We start from the raw sequence: 22,792 nt of genomic DNA on the forward strand, positions 1-22,792 counted from the left end.
AGAACTCATGTAGCATAGGTGAGACTTGAGCTTGACCTGTTCGACATATGAAGGATTTTTTCCTAGACTCACCCATCTAAGATGATGGGTACCTGAGATGATCTGTTAGCTGTATTTATTTATTTCATTGGGAGCAATGAATAGTCTTCTGATACTGAAATATCACAACTAACTTGTCATAACTAACCAAAGCACCTCAACTAATTATTAGAAATGAGATGGAATTAATGTTTTCTGTCTCTCTCTCTCTCTTTTTTAATCTCAGATCAAGAGAGGGTTTCTCTACTTTTCTCTCCCTCCTGTTTGTTCTGTCAGGATTTGGGGGAATGATGGTTTCTGCAAATGTTCTTTTCCTTTCCTGCCTTTGTAATAAATAGTTTTATAGCCTTTATCTGTGTTCATCAGTGTTAGTGAGCATTTGATATTTTTGTTGGAACCAGTTCTCCTACAGCTTTTGACCTGAAAGTTTTCTGTTTCCTGAGTGTCTTGTTAACCTGGGAGATAATTACACTGTGCACTTGAAGAATCATAAAAAGGCTTTCCTATTGCTGATGAAGTTTAATTTTATGTTTGGACTGTAAATACAGTTGTGAGTGTGGGGTGAGACTTTTTTTTTTTTTTTTTTTTTTGTAGCAGTCTGTGTTCTTGTTCTTTCTGGATAATCTTATATATATTTTATATAATGTGTAATACTTATAATATATTTTATTTTAGAATACAAAATAGACTTGTTTTTCCTTCCCCAAGTTCTTTTCCTTTTACTAGCTTTTTGCTTATCTTCCTAGTTGGTGTTATGTTCTCCTTTTTACTACCACTAAACTCTGCATCCATTTCTTTCTTTTTTTGTCTTTACTTGCTCCTTTAATTCCACTGCTCCTATAGTAATGGATCATACTCTCTTGTCTTTTTGAACTTCTAGTCCTAGCTTCTTCCTAATGTCAATGGTGATTTTGCTTCTACCTTTAATTACAGTTTGCAACTTTAATCAGGTTGCAATCTTTGATTACTGAATTTTGAATACTGCTGCTGACAATTCCAGTGCACAGCAAGGAATTTTACTCCCATCTCTGTGCAGTTTGAGTGGCCCTTTCTAATTTCAGATGTTTCATGTTGCTGTTCCATGAAGAGTTAAAGAGGTCAAATCCACTTCTTGGGTGGCTTTTGCAGATGTAGACAGACAGAATTGTGGCCAGACATTGCAGGATAAAATGTTGAGCAACTCTTGCACAACTAAACTTGACCTGAAGAAAAGTCCAGTTTTTATGGCTCTCTGAAAAAAGAAACCACACTAAATCCTACAGCATAGTGAAGGAGAGGCCTATAACTTAATGCTTGTGGGATCTCCTTTAGAAAGGACAGAATAGAATAGAAAAACATAAGCTGATTAAAACTCAGTCCACAGAGTACCAAAAAAGATTCCATTTTGAAAATGGAGATGGAAATGAATGTGTGATTACAGACTTTCTCCTGTAAAACATGACAGGAACCTGGCCATATCATATTAAATGTGTAATGACCCTATAAGAATTAATGGAGTCAGAGGGGTATGATCCCTGATACTAAGTTTGAAAGTTAGAGAAATTTTGCTTTGCTTTTATTTTACCTTCTGAAAACCTGGAGTGAGGTATGTTATCTTTAACAGATTTGAAGTTTATTACCATACAATGCAAAATAGTACTTTTAGCATGTGATTTCTTGGTGGCTTTCTTTTATGCTTCTTCCTGGCATCGTCTTTTTATAAGATAGTGCAGGGTTTGCCCTGTTAATTGGAGAGCCTCTTTCAGCTTTAAGTCCATTAAAACAGGCATGCTGCGAATACTGACAGTTTTTGGAGAATGAAAAGAGTGTCTTTCCTCACAGATTACATTTTTATTGCTTTTCTCTGAACAAGAGTTTTGATTGCTCATATTTGCTTAAATTAAGGTTTGGATGAGACCAAGCATAGAGACCTTTTTTGATGGCGCAGCACCCAAGATGAAAATTGCTAAAGGTGAACCCATTTTGAATTATTTTGATGCTGCATTGAGGTTTAACAAACTGCTAGCATGGTTGGGCAAAGAAAGCCTAGTATAGTGGCTTTATACAAGTACATATGTGTGAGTATATATGTATAACATCCATATAAACTCATTTTTAAAGCTTTAGAATCTTTTGATGTAATCCAGATGAAACTGTGAATTTTGAATGCTTGATCACTTTGAAGCCTTTTTTTTTACATTCATTCTTTGAAACACCATGGAGAAGGATTAGAAGGAGAAAATGAGCAGGGTTTTTAAATAGTCTGATGTGCTAAACTAGATGCCAAGGGAATGATGTATTAAATTGCTTAATGTCTTTAAAACGCCACCCAATTACAAATTCTATAGTTACAGATATGAGTTAGTGTATTTTGCTAGGATGGTAGAGCACATTTACATTATGCTAAACAGATAATGGATAATTATCTTTTTGTCATGCTAAATCAATGTTGCATCCTTTTTTCTACCCTTGAAGGAAGAAATATATTATTAGATTTAATACAGATGTTATCATAAACATTGCAAGTGTGCAGCGTGAGGGTGTCATATGCTTTATTAAGCAGGTACATTATTGTACGTTCAACTCAGGGTAACAGAGGCCCACTATGGATTTCATAAAACTGAAATGACACAGCCTTTTACCCTTAAGTGACATTGTTTGCATCCTTTAAAAAACTTTTCCCACTTTTTTTTTCCCCCCCCACTTCTGTGGTCTTTAATGTTTCAGTCACAGACCATGCTGAGATGTCAGGGTGAGCTTAAGTTGAGCATGGACTGTGAGTGGAGTTGAAATGAGTTTTCATGAGTTTGTAAGTATATATGTAAGTGTATCCACACAGGGCTTTTTTTGGGGGGGAAGTATTGCACCTGTGTATTTCCATAAAGTTTAGGTTTGCCCCTAAGTCTTGTTACTAGCGTGTTCCCACATATTGCAGCTTTCCTGCTTAGCTGTATTTCAAACTGAATGAAAAAGGGCAGGAAAGGTTTTGTGTTTAAACTCATTTGGTGGTGGTTGTTGTGCTGAAGCACACGCCAAGGAGACAAGGTGCAAACATGAAACAACCGGCTCCAAAATGGAGCACTAAAACAACTGTGCGCTGAGTTACTGGCTGGCACCCCCTTGTCCCAGGACGGTGTTTTGTACTCTGTTCCACAGAAGCACGTGCTCTCTTTCTAGTCCAGTGAAATGTTACATTTTTCCATACTGAATGGAAGTGTTAGGAAAACCATCTTTACTGTATAGTCAGTGGCTGCTATGGCCACTTCCCCCAAGAGATATAAAGTGTGGGCTCATACCCCTCCAGCAAAGACTCGGAGCCTCCTGTATGCTCTTGAATTCTCTGCACCTCTTCCTTCTGTGCGTTGCTTGCTCTAAGGACACCTCAAGTCCTGAAAAGAGAATCTTTAAGGATGACAGGATTAAAATAAACAGTGCTGTGTTTGGGTGCTCTTAGCCATGGTCATTATTAGAAGTTGAGTTGCCCAGGGAAAACAGATGTAACCATGGATTTAAGAGACTTGACTGCTGGAAGGAAGCTGAAGCTGAGTGGGAACCTAGAGGATGATTATATTCTAGACCCAGAAACCTAATTGTTTTTGAACTAGTTCTTGACTTTCTCCTGAATCATTTGTCAACTCYGTTGTTTCCTCTGCTCTGAAATCTTAAGACAGAACTGTATTCTGAAGTGACCATCCGTGCTGTATACAACATAAAGGAATTCTGGAAAAGGCAATGTTGATTAATACAAGGGTTTATACTTCATTTCTATCTTGACCATGAGAACAAACATGAACAACACACTGTAGATGGTTTTTTTTTTCCTCCTTTACATTCCTATTTTCTTCTTGAGGGAGTAGCTAGCCTGCCAGAATATCAGGTTTGTGTATCTTACTGAATGGGTGTAGGTAGGGATGATATGTCTTGAGAAAGGTGTAGCTCTTCTTTCATTTGGTTTTAATCTGTGAACGAGGCCCACAGAGCTCCCTCTCTCTCTTTTCATATCTGGAAAGCAGTCCTAGGAATATGTTATCGTAGTGTAAAACTTCTGATAGCACGCTGAAAATGTGATTCTTGTTGTGTAGCAGGTGAGACTAAACTGCTATTACTATTAACAGTAATATCGGCCAAGCATAATGCTGAGGAAATGTCTGGCTTTGAGCTGTTAAATAAAAGATCAATGTCAGCATGCTCATTTGTGTATGGTATATCATATATAGGAGGATTTCTAGTTGCTATAAGCCTTTTTTTCCTGAAGCCGTGCTATAATGCAAGAGCTGGAAATAAAACTTATGGATTATGATCTCTATCAGAGGACTAGAATKKWKKWWMKMTAKMKWWMMWMMATTCACTTCCCCTAAGCAGGTCAGGGGACAGGTCTAGAAACCTGTTAAGCCTCAGAGGAGGGAGTATGGACCTAGGGATGAAATGTAGATCCTGTTTCTGACTTTGCCACAAGTGCTGATACATGATCCAAGATGGGTTGCTTACTCTGTCTCAATTTTCACATATGTGATGGAACCAAAAGAGTATTTACAAGACTTGTGGGAGTGGTGTGAAGACTAGTATTTGATAACTCTGCTCAAAATCAAATATAATGATCTTGTAAGATCCAGAACAGTTACGTAAAATATTTCTAAGGAGGGCTATTTCTTTTAAATATGCCCCTAATTTAAAATATTTGATATTATTTAGGAAAATCATGCAGTTTGACATGTTACAAAATGCAATAGGGCTCAAAATCAAATAGCAGAACTTAAAATAATCTGCTTAAGTCRTATATTTTGGATCACGTTTTAACGCCATGCACTGAATAGACCCATTTATCTAGATGATTGATTTATTAAAATATAGCAAATAGGCTTGGCATTAACACTTGCTGCCCTGGGAAGGATGGGCAGTTAGGAAACAGATGTGGAGCACTTCGGCAAACAATCTGTAATACGGTCTAAGGGAGAAAGCCTGGAGTGCTGAAGCTAAAACGGAGCATTTCCTTGTCTATAAGTGGGATTTTGTGAGTAGATAAAAACATCAATCCAAGCTTTTTATCTTTGCTGCCATCTTTCCTTGACCTCCCTTTTATAGGAGAGCTCTTTAAAAATCACAAAATAAAGGAAAACAATGTGTGTGTTTTCATATGCTCATTGCTGTCACTCTCATTCATCAGTTCACTCCTTGTATTAGTGAGTCTGGATTGCTTCTATCTAATCTTAAGTGTATTAATTAACAGGTAATCCATCACTCGACGCTTACCTTATAGGATCAAGTGAAGAAAGGCTGCTGAGCGTTACTATGTGAAAGATCCCATGGAATACTTATTCATGGCCGTTGTCATTACCTGGTATCTTTTAATTTCCCATTTTCTGTGAGGATTTGTACATGTTTTAGGAATGTAAGTTTAAATGCAGTTCCTTTTTGGAAGTTCTTAAGGAACAGATGCTTAATGGCTCTGCTACCAAGGAAAACATACTAGTTCATTTCTGTCAAAGGTGCAAGGGTGAGAATTCCTCACAAATGTGGAACGACTGATGCGTTTCTGAGGAACTTGCTAATCTGAGACTTACTTGAAAATGACATCTGCTCTYTGGGCAGTTAATTTGCTTGTGTGAAGAAGCTGGGGCGGAGGAGATGATGATGAAAGATTTACTGGATAGCTTATCATTTGTTAAAACTAGGGCTCCTAAAGGGAGGTTCTTGACRTGCAATGCTATGAATTAATTTTCTATTGCGTTCCTATTCCAATTTGAGCAGTAAGTTTGTTCACACTTAAAGTAAATAGATTGAATCTAATGCATTCTGGCGACTTATACAGGAGGACAAAACTTAACTGCTGTAAGCACCAGTAAGCAGCTAACCCTTTGGAGGATCTCTGATCCTGCTGGAAGGCAGACTTGCTCTGCATGTAATTTGAAGAAAGGTATTGTGTCCCTGGTAKCTTGGCTTTGACTGAAAGATGGAGTTTTCTGCTCGCTTTGTGTTCTGAACACAAGCTCACAGATAAATAGGTCGCTGTCTGCTGAACCGTTTTGCGCTAAATCAATAGTAGCAATATGACCTTAAGTCTGATYTCCTTGCTCTACAATGATATTGCTGAATTGTGGCTTCTCCTGAAGAAAAGCACAGGTGTGTCTGGTTTTTCATTTTTCTTACTTAATTGCATGGAGGCAGGAACTGTGGCAGATAACATTATCCTGCTGAGGAAAACATGACGTGTTTTAATACAGAGGCAGAAGTTATACCCTTTTGTTCTTTGTGTACACTTATACATCAGTATAGTTTATTGTTATGGGTGTGCGTGTGTGTTGTGCACATGTAAATTTACAGTACGTCTCTTTATTTGTTGGTGTATTTCTCAGTACCTCAGACTTACCAAACTATTCCTGTTTTTTATACAGAATGTACTTTGTTCATGCAAGTGATTATGCAATGATTCTGATGTCAGAACCACGGCAAAAGCTTGCTACAAGGAGAACTGGCTGCTGCTGCAGAGAGCCATCCTGTTGTTCTTGAGTTACAGTGGGTTTTAATTTTCAGTTCAGTGCGTTTTATGTAAATATAAAATATATAATTGAAGATGAGGGAAAAGCATAGTTTATTTCACAGGATGCAGTTTAGCATCCCCTAATTGTTAGTATAGGAGAGTTAATCTAAAATGCATTATTTCTTAAATTCCTTCAGTCAAAGCTTTCTATAGGAATCTTGTTTCTGTTAAGATATAAATGAAACAGTGGAGATATTATTTGCTGCTAATAGTGCAGCTACAGTCCATTGCAAAACTGAAAGCGTGTTTTGTGGAATAAGGACAAGCAAAAATTGCTTCCTTATTCTGGTGCTTGAATTCACATTTCCAGTTCTGTTTTCTTTTTCTTGGTATGTGTGACTACTGCACAAGAGTACCAGAGAAATAGCACTGAGTGGATGAACTGGTGTCTAACCCTTCAACATTCTTGCTTTTGAAATGTCAAATTTAAATAAAACAGGTATGTAAGGGGTGGATATTCTGCTTAGTATAACTAAGTAAATGATCAGCATGTGAATCTTTGGGTGCTCTGCTTCTCAGTAGTGCTTCATGTTACTGTGGGTGATGCATAAAGGCACGCTGACTGGGGAAATGAGTGAAAGAATTAAAGAGGGTGAGGCTAGCCAGATTAAAAATGTGGAGGGATTAATCACTGGGAGTAACTTTTGGTCTGTGTGTGTTCTTACATGTGTCAAGAGGGAAGAGGTAGATCTAGGAAACAGCTGATTATTGTATGCAAGCAGGGGATCTCTGTTTTAAACTAGAGAATCAGGAAATATTTGTGTTAAATAACATGATTTCTTGTTGGTAAATATGTAGCTATGCCAGGACTATGTTTTATAAAATGCCAAGCTTAAAACTAATTACTGAGACTTACATTAAGTGAGATATGGCACAACCCAAACATCTTGGCAAGGCTGTTTTTCTAGCAACAGCCAAGGCTCAATTYTCATCTATTGTTTGCTGCTGTCTCTTGTGAGTGTGTCCAGGGTGACTTAGGTGACCCCTTCCCRAGAGCTGTTAAAAGATACTGTGCTTAGGGTTTCGGAGTGGGCAGAGGTGTTGTCTCCTTCCATGGCAGTGTTCGCTTCCTCCTCTTTCCTGAGCACTATGTGGAGTATTTTTGGTGTCCATAATCAGTAAAGAAGAGAGAACAGAAGCAAAGGAGGGATCTCAGAGGTCTGTCTGCCTGTTTTCAACTYCCTGAAAATTTCTGAGGAAAGCAATGTCTTGTTGGGAGTCCCTGTGTCAGTCTCTATCAGGGAAGGAAGGTGAGGAGATATGAAAAAGGATGGACACTGAAACGAGAGGATGGGTATGAAAGCACTTTCCATCTTGCAGGAATACTGCACATAAAACTGGAAAAAATTGGATGCTACAGTAATGAAGTTTAGAGCTGGCACTGTCCCATACTGCCCTGAATGCACACAAGTTAGCTGGCTCTCTCYAAGGGGCAAGAGCAAGTGGGGGATTCCTCTTGGCGATTCTCTTAGTTTTCTGCCAGGTTAGGGAGGACTCGAAGTTTGGAGCCCAAGCAGATGTCTCCTTGTAATTGAGAGGAGTYCCTAAAACCTGCCTGTTTTGCTATATCTTATTTGCGCTGCAAGTGGACTTCCTTCAGCTTCTGGAGTCAGACACAGCACATGGGAGGGTCAYGTGTTGGGGAGCGGATAGTACAGCAAATGAATCATCAGCTTTTGCTACATCTCTCTATTAAGAGCATGCTAGAGCTTCATCTGAAGGCAAAGCAAGTCGATACCGTGCTCGTTCGCCTGCGAGATCGGTGTGACGTCCTCCTGCCAGGCTGTAGTACTGCAGCTGGGAAGGACCCGCTGTTGGTCGGGCTCCTGGGTGCCAGTTCTGCACCCTCTGAAGCTGTTAATCTCTGAGATGGGGACGTAACCTTCTGGAGGGCTGTGAACGGTTTTCAGGAAACAGATTATTGGCTGGAATCATTTTAGGGAAGCATAGTTACTTCATTGTGACGCTTAGATGTTTCCTCTGTCCTTGCGCTTTGGAAACGCTATTGCCTTAACTTTTGTTCTTTGTTTTGTTTTTTGGAAAATTATTATTATTTGGATAATATATGACTTTGTATCAGACTATTAGCCTGAGATAAGGCAGGTGTGTCTATGTAACTTAGTTTTACCTTCTTCTGAATTAATTTTTAAAGTCAATATACTGAATTCAGTTCAGTTTGCTCTAAGGTTATGATACTCCTTTTGGATGTTTCTCTTTTCTTCCAAAATTATGAGCTGGGCTGGGGGACTTAAAACCAAGGATTTCTTTGGAATCATAGAAAAACTTAGGTTGGAAGTGATCCCTGGAGGCAACTTCGACCAACCTCCTGTTCAAAGCAAGGTTAACTCTAAACTTAGAACAGGTTGCTCAGGGACTTGAGCAGCTGACAAGTCTTGACTCTAGCTGAGTTTTCAGTATCTGCAAGGATGGAGGTTCTTCAGCCTGTCTGAGCAGCCTGTACCGTTGCTTGGCTAGTCTCATGGCGACGTTATTTTCTCTTGTAGCCGGTTGGAATTTCTCATGCTGAAACGCCTCTCTCTCTCTTTTTTTTTTTTTTTTTTTTTTTTTTTTTTTNGCTGAGTGAAGCTTCCATGGAGAATAGATTCACTGCTGTTCTAATAAGTATGTGTCCTTTAAAAACTAAATTGAACTCTCAAACTTCTGTATAGCACCTCAGCAGGGTCATTGGAACCTAGTGTTTCCTGAGACCAAGGGCAGGATCTTAACTTTAAATTTGGTGATCCTCTGAGTTCTGCTTGTTTACATTTGGTCAAATGAAGTGGCAGAGGAAAATCTCCGCTACCACTGAAGGTCAAAGTTAGTTTGTTCTTATGCCTCTTCCATGCTGTTTTCAGGCACTTCTCTGGGTACTAGATCATGTATTCAGAACATTTTTTCTTGTAGAGGACTTCTAGAAACATAGCCCTATTGCATTAGTTTTGTGCAAAAGACCTTAAGCCTTTGAAAATGACAGCGTTGCCTCAAGGCTTTTTTTTATTTATTTTTTTTTAAGGCGCTGGCTTGTATAAATCTTAGTTCCACAGGGTTGGTGGAATTCCAGCAAATGGTATTTAACTTCTCAGTAGTTATTCTCATTTCCTATTTTTTTGTGCTCAGTTAAATGAGAAAATTTCTAAAGTCATCCAATTAGAATAAAAAGGCATCTATTTGCTTAGAACTTAAAATCAGCAAATACTTTCAGAGTTCGAACTTAGAAGCAAAGATCTCACATTTTACCTCAGACAATTTATCGAGTATGGCCTCTATTAACAGACAAGCAGCAATTTCCTAAGGTATTTTTTAGCATGCAGTGACATCTACTTCATACTTGGCACACAGCACATACGCAGGGGCAATTTCTGCTCCATGAAACTTAGGTGATTTCTCTGTATCACCAAAAGGGCAGATTTTTGAGAGAGCACTCTTGATTTTCTTTGGGCTTAAAATCCAGCAAAATCACCTCTCAGAGTAGAGGTAACATCCAGTTAGATTGTTGAACTTGCAGAAGCAGAATTTAATACTTTTTTGCAGATGAGACATAGAAATAAATGCAATAAAGTCTCTTTATTGGTTGGTTTTGCACAGTCAGTTTCCAGAAATAYGTCTGAATGCTTGCCTGCAAAGCCAGAGCTTGATTTAGCAGAGCTTGATTAGTCATTAAGGYGATGTGCTGAATTCTCAGATTAGATAATGAATTGATGTTGAGCCCTAAAAGAGGTGGAACTGGATCTGTAAGGCAAAAGAGGGGAGGAATAATGTTTCCTGTTAGGCTTCTAGCRTGTTGTCCCCAAATTGCAGATGTGAGCAGCAGAGCTGACTGTGCTATGTTAAAGGACTCTAGCTGCATGTGAGAGATACTGAAAAACTTTTTGTTAAAATTAGCAGGGTTTTAGAGATGCATGTATATGGATTAGAGCCCAGTAGGTGGCTTTCAGCTTTKTAGTGATACCAAGCAGCAGTGGCATAGTGGATCAAGCACAAGTGTCTCATCCCTGTTGCAAGGTGGGGAGTCGGTTTGGTGATAAACACATCAGCCGCTCCTTTATAAATCAACTGTAGTCAATCCCAAGCACTGGAAGGTCTATAAACTGCAATAGGTAAATGTTTGTCAGCTGATAACTGATAGTCGGTACCAAGTAAGTCACTTAATAAATACTGAGCTCTTACTTCACAGTCTCTCCGTCACATCCATGGTGTTCTTTGYGTTCCTGTTCCAAAACGTCAGTTTATTAATCTACGTTTCTATGGACAAGAGTGTGTGAGTGCTGTAAAATATACTCCTCGTTAGAAGTGCTTCTATCCATTCTCCRTATTGCTGAAACCATCATAGTTGTTAGCATGATAGCCTAACTCTGTTTAATTATAATTTCTCTTCAGAATAGATGTGTACGGTAAACAACTAGATTTTACTGTTTTTCTGTTATATGAATGTGACTTTCAATTTTAAATCAAGTGTGAAAGCATGTGTTGTTTCACATCTTATCTTGCTTCAAAATATGATGCAGAAATAGTGTTCTGTTTAGCAGAAATTCCAAGTATTCATGCAGTTGGTCCTTCATGTGTTGGAGCGTGCTTCAAGAAATGTCTTTTTCTGAAGAGAGGGTTGAAAGCAGCTAGTTTAAATGGAGAAAAATATTGGTCTGGTTACCTGGAAAGACTTTTACTGTGGATACGTGCATAAATTGTGTGATTGCATCATTATTTTTAAGTCATATTGAAGATGAGTGCTATAATCTGCATTAAGTTCTTCTGTTCAGAGTTGGGTTTTCTAGTTTCTTTTTTCTATTAGATAATTTTCACCCTTCTTTTCAATGCTTTATGGGAGTTCTGCTCTCAAGTAATAATAACTTTCTCTGAGCATTAAATTTTATTACAGCCAGCTGGCAAAATCTAACATTTATTTTGCTCTGTGGAGGCCTATCTGATAAAGTACTAAATGAGACACATCTGGGTCAATCTCCTCATCTTTTGAGTACTTGCTAGATGATTTAATGATGCTTAGCCTATATCCAGTATTTCTCTATTTTTAAAATRTCTTTGCTTTTTGCAAAACCTGCATATTGCAGTACATCTAGTACTTCAGAAATATTTTGATACTGTACACTCACTATAAGTAGCTTTTGAAAGCTGATGTACAGTACTAAGGATAAGRAATAATGCAGCAGTCTTCACAACGTTTGTTAACCCTGTTTCTGAGGTGTAGTTCCTAGGAGTCTGAAACTCCTAGTGGTAGGCAAGAAATCAGTTCTTGCCTCTCTTCAGATATCCTGAAAAGATTATTGCTTCCTTACTAGTAACAGATGCCATACGCACCCTAAGAATTTTTGTTTTAAGGGAGTAAATCCATGTGACAGTTCTGCTGTCTCTGCAAGTCCTCTTTGCTGCTGACAAAGTTACGCTATAACATGGCATGACGCAGCGCTCTGCTTCCATCTCAGTTTGGGATGGAAGTAATTATAATTATTTGAAATATCATGACGAACATCTTTCTCACTAAAACAGAACAGATTCACTGAACTCTGTATAGAATAAAATTGTGCCAAAGCAGTTTGGATGCTCAGTGTAACTGGTAATACTTTCAAGCTTTGTTAGAACAATTTCAGCATCTTTTTCTTTCTTTTTTCTTTTTCTTTTCTTTTTGCCATACGCCTTATCTGATTTATCTTGTTTTAGATTTTCTTCAGGTATAAATAAATAATAGATCTGTTGCTGATATCCAGACTGACTTCCTAATTATTATATAGCCTTCCTCTATTTACAAATTAACTAGTATTTGGTCACTTTTGCAAGCATGTCCAATGATTTCTGAGAAGCTCTGCTACCACAGACTGTTGTGTCTGGTAGRTGTGGCTGATACAGCAGAAGAGCATGAAGATGGGTGGAGTTTTTTTGTTTTTGTTTGTTTTCACACTCATAGGACCTTGCAAGTCCTCTTACTATAGCTAGAAGAGAGAGGATTATGAGGAGAACAGTCTCCTGTGATGTTTTTGCTTTTAGATGGTATTAGTCAAATTTAAAACTAAGAACTTCGTCCCCTTTTGCAACATGGGAGGTGGAGGGAGGAAATGAGTAAAGACTAGTACGTGTTTTGACAGGGATGTTAAATGGTCAAATCAAAAAGATTGAGAAGTGTTTGAAAGAAAATAGTCTTCATTGGCTGTCAAAGTGTGCTTTTAAGCAGATATCTTGTAATCTGAATAAAAAAAAATGGGAGTTAAACCTGTTGTGCTGGCCAGGCAGCACTGCCTTTGCTATACAACTCAACTTTTTTTTCCTTTTAATACAAGAAGAATCAGTAAATAACAACCATATATGAAATGGGGCCATCATCCTTATAGTACTGTAGACACAGAAACAGATGGACATTTTTTTCTTTGATTGTGATAATAGGAAGCAGGGATTATTTGGGTAAAACAGGCGGTTCAATAGCCATCTTATATAATACAAGGAGATTTTATTTTCCTTTTTAATTTCTCCCCCATGCATTGCAAGTGCCTGTCTTTTTATTTAAATACTGCACATTCCAACCTTTCAGGATAAACCTGTGTGCTTTCTAACATCACCTGTTCTTTTCCAGGACTGGCTAAATAAGGAGGTTTCTCGAGTTTCATTTTAATGGAATCATTAAGTACTACGAGAATKTAGGGACTTGAAAAATGCTGCAGAAGCATGAGCTTCTGGTAGCTAGAGATGTGGAAAGAAGGGAGATAGTACTTGAAGTTTCATCCTGCTTTTTGCCTCCTCCACTGAAGATCTTTTCTTGTGCCCATTGTTTTCCATTATGTGCTGTCACAAAAGCCACAGCCTGACTCTTAAATTTTTTTAACCTTCTTTTCATCTTATAAACTTCTTCTTGCTCTCTTTCTTTGTACTCCCAGAGCATTTTCTGGGGATTTGCAGAGCAGTTAAGTGTGAACTGCTAGAGCAGCAAGAGATTTTTAGTTCTTTAATAAGGCTTTTCTTGCCACCTTGGCATTGGGGAGTTGAGGAGAGAAATATTTTCCTCCTTTTTTCTTTTTCCCCTTGTGGCAATTGGAACTGTGATTTTTACTAACTCAAATAATTCTGGCACCAACTGAGCGTTCCTGCTGCCTTTTGGGTTTGTGCTGGTCTCTGCAAATCAGCAGACTGAGGAATCTCCCTTGATGTAACATTTTATATAGCTTGGTTAATAACAGTGTTTATATTCCATCTGCTGAAATATCCTCCGTCTCCCTGTCTTCCCCCCACTTAGATGCAGAACTGTCTGCAGGTGAAGGCTCAGTACCATTTTTTTCCCCTCCCTAGTATACTGTTGCTAAACCTGTTGAAAAATGGAATATGAGAACAGTCAGAGTTAGACTGAGTATGCATGGATAACTGTTTCTCCGCTTGAGATGTCATGGACTCTGTTAAAGATCCAAATGTGGAGGAATTCTGATGCAAGAGGCACCCCAAAAAAATCACCAGAGTAGTAGGTGCCTCAGTCTCATGGACACAAAGGGGATATCAGCCCTGAGATTCTAGATTTAGCTTGCTTTGGCAGTCCAACTTCCAAGTCTTGACTCAGTGAGATCCTTGCTTAACATAGAAAAGGTATGGGATTACAGCCTAGCCGAGGGTAGCCGTGGGCTAGAGAGCCATACTGTGGCATTGGCTCCTACGATAAGGCCTTTAAATTGTGCTCCTTGAYGTGAAGGGAACCAGAAGCCATATATAATACAAGCTGCTATTAGTAAATGCCACAGAAGTGGAATTTCTATAAAGCATGATTTAATTAATAATAATAAWAAAAAAGATAAGTATCTCAACTTAAAGCTCTGTTTTATGCATCAGGGCTCTTGAAGTTGCCTTTCCTGACTAGGGGAGGRAAAAGGAGGTGTAGTTTGACTGTGGGCAGTTAAGCTTTTGCAGTATAGTTCTTGCATACTTACGTTGTTAAAATATTTATTGGACACCTAATGCTAAATGAAGTTGTGTGGTGTGTTATGTTGCTTTATTTCTAATTGTAAAATTATACGTTAATAATTTGTATTTCCTGTTAACCTGGGGCATTTTAGCTTACCAGAAAATAACAAGTTTTGAGAGCAGTATTTTATCCAGGTAATGACTTCCCCGCTAAGTACTCTTCAGCAGAGAGAGTTGTCGGCATGCTTAGATAGCATGGTAGCCAAATAAAATAGAAATGAACTCTCCCTGAAGATATTTTGGACRGGTGAGATTTTAATATGTAGTTACAAATACTTGTATGAACCACTTGTAACCAGCCCACTGTGGCTACAAGAAGCGCATAGATCAGACTGATGCCATCAGCAGCTGTTCCAGCTATTTGAACATACGTAGCAGTAGACCTTACAAGCATCATGACTATGCAACAGTATTCTTAAAAAAAAAAAAAAAAAAAANAAAAAAAAAAAACCACTACAGACCTGTTTGCAGACTGAACTGCCCGAAGAAAGAAGAGCACTGAACTGGAGCGTTCCCCTGGCATTTTGACTGTCTAAGTAGTTTGATGTGGTGGTGTGTGGAAGAGGACTATCTTCACCAGCTCTGCTGCTCTGAGGGCAGCACAAAGGAGCTGWCTGTTCATGGTAGTGGTCGGGGTGAAGATGAAGAGGAAAAGAAGGAGGAATGAAAGGTTTGCCTTGGGGCCTACTTTCCCAGCTGAGAGAGATGAAGGGACTGTTCTGAAAGTCATTATCTTGGGTTTATAATTACCAGATGGGAGGCTRCTTTAATGAAGAGATTTTTTTTCAAATTAAGAAATTTGAAAAAACCCACCCCCACCCCCAGTAGAGGCGTTCAACTATTTGGGTGCGTAGGCTGTTCCAGAGAAAGCACAAAACAAAACTAGTTGAGAAAAAGACATATCTCTCTGATTTAAGGCATGAGCTTCATAGAGTAGGCATAGTCATGTCTTTGGGAAAATCTTGCTGACTGAGCAAGAAAGAAAGAGAGGAAAAATGATCTGTAGTTTGCTTTATGGTGTGTTACTGGGTCTGTACTGAAAGACATAATTGTGTCCATATGTGTATATAAGTAAAACAGGTTGGCTTTCAGTTTGGTATAAAGCAATAGCTGTAAGATTTCATCCAAAGCTACTCAAAGGGTGGTCTAAGCCCAGCTGGCTCAGTGGGAGTTGGATTAAACCCATTACGAAAGGATGATGAGTCATGTCAGGAGACTTTCCTCACGTTGTAGCGACAGCTTGTTTAGACTTGCCTCCTGTGTTGTGCTGTGTGCAAAGAYGTCTCCTTCATCCTGGCAGATGATCTCTGAATGATGATCAGTTCAGGTTTGATTAGAAAAGAAAGAGAAATCCTTTACCGATAAACGTAAATCTTGTCCTGAGTAATATTAATCCTCTTCTCTGATCTCTGCTTCTTCGGGACTTGTTTTAACTTGTATTTGAGTTACCTAATGCTGGTAATCTCTGTACTTTTATGGTTAAACTGTAGTCCTGCTTCATTTGAAATGTAGTCAGCTGCCTGACTACAGTCAGTATGGGATTTGGCCTTTGTAAGCCACCTTCCTCCAGTACAGAGACAAAACTAGGATGATAGCAAGACTTAAAATCGAATTAGAAGATGATATATCCATGAGCTCATGACTCACACTTTTAGAGAGAGACACTTTTTAAATGACTACATGCTTAACTGAGTTCTTTACATTAGAAATATGACATTTCTATCCTCTTACTCATAATTTGAAAAGTAAATACTGTGTGTGCGTGGTTTTTTTTTTTGTTTGTGTGTTTTTTGTTTTTTTTTTTCCCCAAGAACCTCCAGTTATTGGGTTAGGAAAAAAATCTTTGTGTATTAGCTATTGTGTGTTCTGGTGTAAAAATAACTTTCAAGAATCTTATCCTATTTAATATTTCCCCCCAATACTAAATGCGTCATAAATCTAGGGGGCATTATTTTAGGTAGCCAACTCAGGAAAACTTTTAAAGCTAGTTCTTCAAGAATGAGTGGATGTTCTAGCATGTTTTAGTATTAGTATCTCTTTTCAACTATGAATTTTAGATATACTAAAACAGACCAGCTCTTAGGTCTCTGTCTAGAAAATACTATGTGAATAGTCAAGGTAAGACAGGGTAAATCATAGACTGTGTAAATGTTAATCCATGGAAGCATAAATAGAATTTGAGACTATACAGAAATGGACCTTGACAAATGGGTGATGTTTGAACTTGCTATTTGAGGGCAGTGAAAACTCCCTCGAGGGAAAGGAGTAAAACGTTAAGGAAGGATGTTTCTACACCAAAAAGAAACAGGGAGCAGAGATTGGGGAGCAGCAGCACTAGGGGAAAGAGCCCTGGCTTACAAGAGGATCTGAAATGGGGATTATATTTGGAAGAAAGAACTGGGACACTGAATAGACCACCTCTTGTCTCCAAGATGACTGTTAAAAATTAGGGATTAGTCTCTCCCAAACTGAGACCTGCTGTCTCTGCATTGAAGACCCTGTTCCTACATCAGTCTTGTGAGAAGAATTAGAAAATGTTGTTGTGAGAAGAGTTTTAGAGATGTCAAATTTGATCTGTATTTGGAAGTAGCCTGGTTTTGTGTACTGTTTCTGTTTTCTCCTAAACTGGTGACAGATCCTGTAATGGATATGCATGTATTAGACCTTTTCCTGAAAGACAGGCTTGAAAACTGTGTGCTCACTTTTTGTGGTGAGCTTATTTTAAAGACAAAATTAAATTCTGTTGTCTTAACAAAACTATACACCAGTGTTGCAACACTCATCAGGCTTGGGAAATGGTAATGAAAATGAACGTAATAAAAAGTTACATTAAAGGCAGGCAGAGATTTCTTTGTTTTGATATGTAAATATTARGAAGCAAACTTTTTAGAAGTATGACAACAACTTCACAACAATCTTCTAAGCTTATAAAGCTTCTAGAAAATGCTTTAAAAGCTTTTTTCTTTCCTTTTTATRTTAAATAATCCAATTTAGCTCATAAGGAAGTGTCAAAATTGATGATTGAATTTACTCTCCAATCCTAATTGGGGGTTGAATTTGCTCTGCCATTTTAATAGAACCGCACATAGCAGTGCAAACAATGAACAGCAGACATAAAAGGCAACTTTCCAGAGTCAAGTTACAGCATAACCTTTAAAGGCTGAGGAACTCTTTATTAATAATTGCCAGTAGTGATTCTGGTTAGCAGTGACAYTACAGTAAGTGTGTCGACTAAGGAGTCTGAATCCTGTTTATATCYTACAACAAAAAGAAACAAGCTCTGACCCTGACAACTCTATCTAATTCATAATATGGTGGGCAAAAGCTTTTCTGCAGATTTATTTTAGACTAACCAAAATGCTAGAGTACTGCAGTGAAACCATTAATGGTTTCTAGCCTGCAATGTGCTATATGGGGTTTTTGTTGTTGTTGTTCTTCCCTTCCCCTTCATTGAAACAGTTCCTGTGAACTTAAGTTTGAGCCCAAATTATGGCAAGGTGCATGAAAGACTTTAGTAAATGTCTTATATGTTGAATCTTGCATCTCCTTCAATGAGTAATTTAACAGTATTTTACTAGTAAAGAAGAGCTACTGAAACAACAAAATAAAAATGGAAACATTCTCCTAACCGAATGAAATTGTGAGCATGCTTGCATGCACACACATACTTTCTCTTTTTCCTCTCTTTCTGTATAATATATATTTATATATGAACACGCACACACGTATGTGTGTATTACTTTTGGTAGCATTATATCTAGATTCTTCAGTCAAAAATTTCCTCCTAAAACATTAACAAATAACTTATGGGCAGCTGGAGTGTGTGCGCCTGGGCGGAATCCTGTGATTTTTTTGAGCTGGAGAAGACCATTGTGATGAATTCTCAGCAACTAATCCTATTTTTTTTTCAGGCTTTTGGGGGGAGAGGGAGAAGTTATACATATCTATATCTGTCTATGCATACATATGTGTACTTATATATACATATACACACACACTCTTCTGACTTGTTTGCTTAAAACGTTGAGGTTAAAGAYGGATGCTGGAATAGGTTTGAACAGTAAGTCTTAACACTGAGTAGGGATGACGTGTGCCCGCTTACGAAGCAGACGGTTAACCGAGTCTCTAAAAGCGTAATTACAGCGTGTCTGCTCGTATTGCCTAAYGATCTACCAGCATAAATCCCAGGCCCCGTTAGGTCAGGGAGTTGACTGTTTTAACCTCAGTCCGTTGAGGACCTCCTGGTGCTGCTGGTGGAGGCAGAGGTGYCAGCGATTTATTAACGTAGCTATTCCCGTTGCTGCGGCCTCCTGGGGTGTGCTGCAATGCCCTCCTTATCCCACCTGGACTTCCTTGTCCTCTGTGTCCCTCTGGGAGGCTTTGACCTGATTGCACGCATGGTAGATACTGACTTGACAAATAGTTGTGGTTTCTTAGGACAAATGTGGGGTGCTGATTCTGGGAGGATTACACACCCCTCTTAAGGGGGGGGTGGATTCAATGTGTTGAATTACACCTTTCAGTCCCCTCCCTTGTAAAGGTAGTGACCTCTTGCTTTACACTCCTTGAGGTCCTCCCAGTGTCAGCTCTGTTATTTGYACGGTGTCTCACCCGTGTCTCAGTTCTAGCCATCCTCTGTGACTCCAGGGCAGGCCCAAAGATCCATCTTCAGCAAACCCTAAGGGCTTTAGCCTCCTCCCTGAAGGAGGAGGAGATGATCACAGTATCCCTTGTGTGGACTGAACCCTTTTCCACACGAGAAGAGTTTGGTTCAAAAAGTTAACTGCGCTTCACCTTTTGATCCAGCTGCCTGCACATAGGCTGGAGACTATCTTGAAATCCTTTCCTTCTGGTATCTTTTGAAAACATAGATGACACTACTTAAAGCTAACTTATAGCTTAACCTTCCATCCCTTTTTTTTCCTTTATTGCAGTTACTTCAAAAACAGCACTTTGTCATAACTGATCTGAAGCATGGGATAGCTTTTAGTCTGTGTCTTCTTGTATTTCTGCAGTATTTCCGGTTTCAAGTGACTTTCTGTTAAATGGCTTTGTTCTCTTTCTTTAATTTTCCTTCTAGGTAGCTCTGAGTCTTTTGCTTTTTAGTACGTAATAAAATACAGATGGGGAATCACTTTGGAATAAACTGTACATTTGTAGATAGTGTAGAGGATACATTTTCAGAGAGGTGTGTTGTCTGGGAGAGTGCCTGAAAATTTAGTAAGAAAAAGCTTAAGTTATAGGAGATAAGCAAGAGCAAGAAGAGAAGGAGGTTGTGCTGTGGCTGAGGAGAGCGTGCCCAGAGCGTGTTCTCCAGGTTTGCATAAAGGGCACAGGGTCCTGCTTCTGCGGAGCCAAACAGGCCAACTTTTAAACTTGAGATACAACTGGGTTTAAACCCTAGGTGAAGAATATTTTGTATTTTCACTGAAGCAATGTTTGATCTCCAGATTGTGGGCTGCCCCATGCTGGTTACAAAAGCTCTTGGTGCTGTCAGTGGGAACACTGGAGCAATGGGATTTACACATGCCTTCTTATGTAGCACAAGGAAGGACAGCAGCAGGAATGACTGCGTAGATGTGAGGAAGTGGTGACCACTGTATGTCTGGAACTTGTAGTGTAAAGTGTTTGTCTGGCTTAAGAACATTTTGCATGTTCCGTGTCAGGTATTTGCATATGCTATGCACGCCTATTTTATTATGTGCTTATGGTGCAGTTATGAAAATATTTCTACCTGAGACTGTAGACAGGATGGCATAAGTGATTATGTTCTTTCCTCTGCTTTCATCTCCTCCAACAAGAATTAGGCATTGACCTTCTAATAGGTTATGTTCAGGTAAATGGGTCTATCTGTAGGCATTGGTTTGAAGAATCAAGGTTAGCTCTAATTTCTTAAAAAGCGTTGCAGGTGAACTGCTTGTATTTAAAAGCATTAATGGTAAAGATCTGGTTTTTCCTTTGGGTAGAGTTATTTTTCCTTCTCCTGGAAATAACTTGACCATCTGAACCTGGAGTTTTAAAAGATCCATTTTAAGTTTTGCCTTGCAATCATTAAGATGATGACATAACTGGAAGTCTCAGTGAAATATGACTTAAACATACCCACTTATGGCTTTGACCGCGTGGTATGCAGAGGTCTTGTGATCAAGCRGCCGTTCACCGGATACAGCAAAATAGCTCTGATCAGTGTGTGACCCTGGAAGAAATCATGAGTGTTCCTCTGTCACAGCCTGTCAGATGGAGAACAGAGAAGGTCTGTTTCCCAGTATAAGTTGCTGCTTATATGGAAGAAATAACTGAAAATTTTTCTTGGTTACTCTTAAATAATTGCACTTTTCAGAATTTATGTACATGAGGTTTACCCATAAAAAATGAATGGGCCTCCCCTCCATTTCTAGCATTTGAGAGGTATCAGTAATAGCAAGTGACTTCCTTAARGGCCAGAGTGATACTTCTATTTGATCAAGTTGTATTTCAAGGCAGATGACACTTCTCTCTCTATCACATTTAAATTTTTACTTTTTACTGTGCACACTCACAGTTCTGAGTGTTAGATAGGGGTATATCTTAATGGCATTTCAACATACACTATGAAAACTCCTCTGTATAATGGCAAATTAAGAGATGTTTGAAACAAAGTAATGAAAATGCTAGATTATTCTTTTTCACTGCTTTTTGGTGAGGCTAAAAGAATAGGAGAACTATTATTATTTTTAATAGCAAAACTTTTCTTTAAGGATGAGATCATAGTTCAGTGAGTGAGGCAACTCTGTCACGCAGCTGAAATTAAAATATTTAGAGTGGTCAGAAGATTTAAATGGTCAGGAAAACTGAGATTTTTGTTTTACCTCTGGAAACGTGTTGTCGGAAATGCAGCTACTCAAATCCTTCAGCAGAAATTTAAGAATCAGAAAAGTATTATATCTGTTAGTAAGCTAACATAGAAAGATTAACATAGATTAAACAATGCTTTTCTGCATTTGTACCAACTCAGGTGCCCTGTGAAGATGTGCTCTCAAACACGACATACCTATCTTRAAGAACATTGCCTCCTTGTGGTGTTTAGACATTGCATAATATGTTAGAGAGACTAAGTTTTACTCAGTATGACGGATCTTATGCTCCCACTGTGCAGAACAATTAAGAATATTCATCAATAAAGCCCATTCYCTTTTGAATGGGATAGTGCTGACATTTTGCATAGCTGTGTGCTGCTCCTTCCAGAAAATCTACTGATGAGTGTGTAGATGTCTGTACAATGTTAGCAGTCAGTGRAGGTCCCCTGTGTGTGCTGTGGGGTGGCTTCAGCAAGGCCTGCCAAGTTAATATTAACATTCTCCTGCTTCTCTTTTTGGTATCACTTGAAGGCTTTAATAAAAATTGAATTTGAAATGTACAAACCCCACTGTTTAACATCATTCCTGAAATACAATAGCTCTAAAACACTAGGTTCTGTGACGTCCTGTGCTTCTTCCAAGTGCTGGCAAATCCATATTGCTTTTAATCATTTATCAATGTGCTGTTTGGCAAAAATTTTTACTGCTGGAAAGCACCCAAAAGACTCCAAACACTTTCAAATACTTCTGAAAACATGGACAGTTTTCTGGGTGTTTGTTCTAGGATGATGTTTTATATGCCTGCTGTGAAATTTTATGTAAAATGACTCTGATGCATATTTTTTTTCTCCACAGATGAAATCATGCATCAAGATATCATTCGCCTCTATGCTGCAGATATTGAGGACCAGTTAAAGAAGCGATTTGCTTACCTATCAGGTAAGACCATGTTGCCTCCTACCGTCACTGCTCAGATGTGTGGTTGGACCTTGTGGGAGGGTGGACCCTTCCACAATTTCTGAGGGCTTGTATTTGAGAAACTTATTCTTTGAGCAATTCAAAATATAGACTACCAAGACTTGTTATTTAGAGATGTACAAAAAGAAGTTCAATTGGAAATTGAACTGTAATTTTAAACTTCTATGCCTAGGGTAATGGGATGGAGTAAGGGGTAGAAAAGAAAAATAATARGGGGAGAAAAATAAATAAGGAAGTGCTGAGAAGCCTAGTACAGGAACACACTGTAATGTAGTCAGTGCTAAGGAGCTGTGGGTATTCATACTGCCTTTCCCAGTGCTCTCAGCTGAGCTACTGCTCAAATGCTGATCTGGAGCCCTCTGAGCTAACTAAACCGGAGGGTGGATAGGTAGCCTGATTGCTGCYGTGATCTTGCAGTCCTCCAGCTGCTGAACTTGGTCCATCTAAAGTAATGCAGGGACCAAGACTAGCTGCT

At 38.7% G+C, this 22,792-nt stretch overlaps 1 protein-coding gene across 1 annotated transcript in view; it reads left to right on the forward strand.

Moving 5' to 3' along the window:
* The window catches only part of MCF2L (MCF.2 cell line derived transforming sequence like), a 155,478-nt gene that overhangs the window by 65,016 nt on the left and 67,670 nt on the right, over nt 1–22,792 (forward strand). The window contains exon 2 of the mRNA XM_085320832.1: nt 22,195–22,278. Within this exon, the coding sequence (XP_085176958.1) occupies nt 22,195–22,278 (84 nt within the window). The remainder of the gene's footprint in view (nt 1–22,194; nt 22,279–22,792) is intronic.

Source organism: Rhea americana, unplaced genomic scaffold, assembly GCF_003343005.1.
Source record: "Rhea americana isolate MKP2758 unplaced genomic scaffold, rheAme1 scaffold_66, whole genome shotgun sequence".
NCBI classification, from domain to species: Eukaryota; Metazoa; Chordata; class Aves; order Rheiformes; family Rheidae; genus Rhea; species Rhea americana.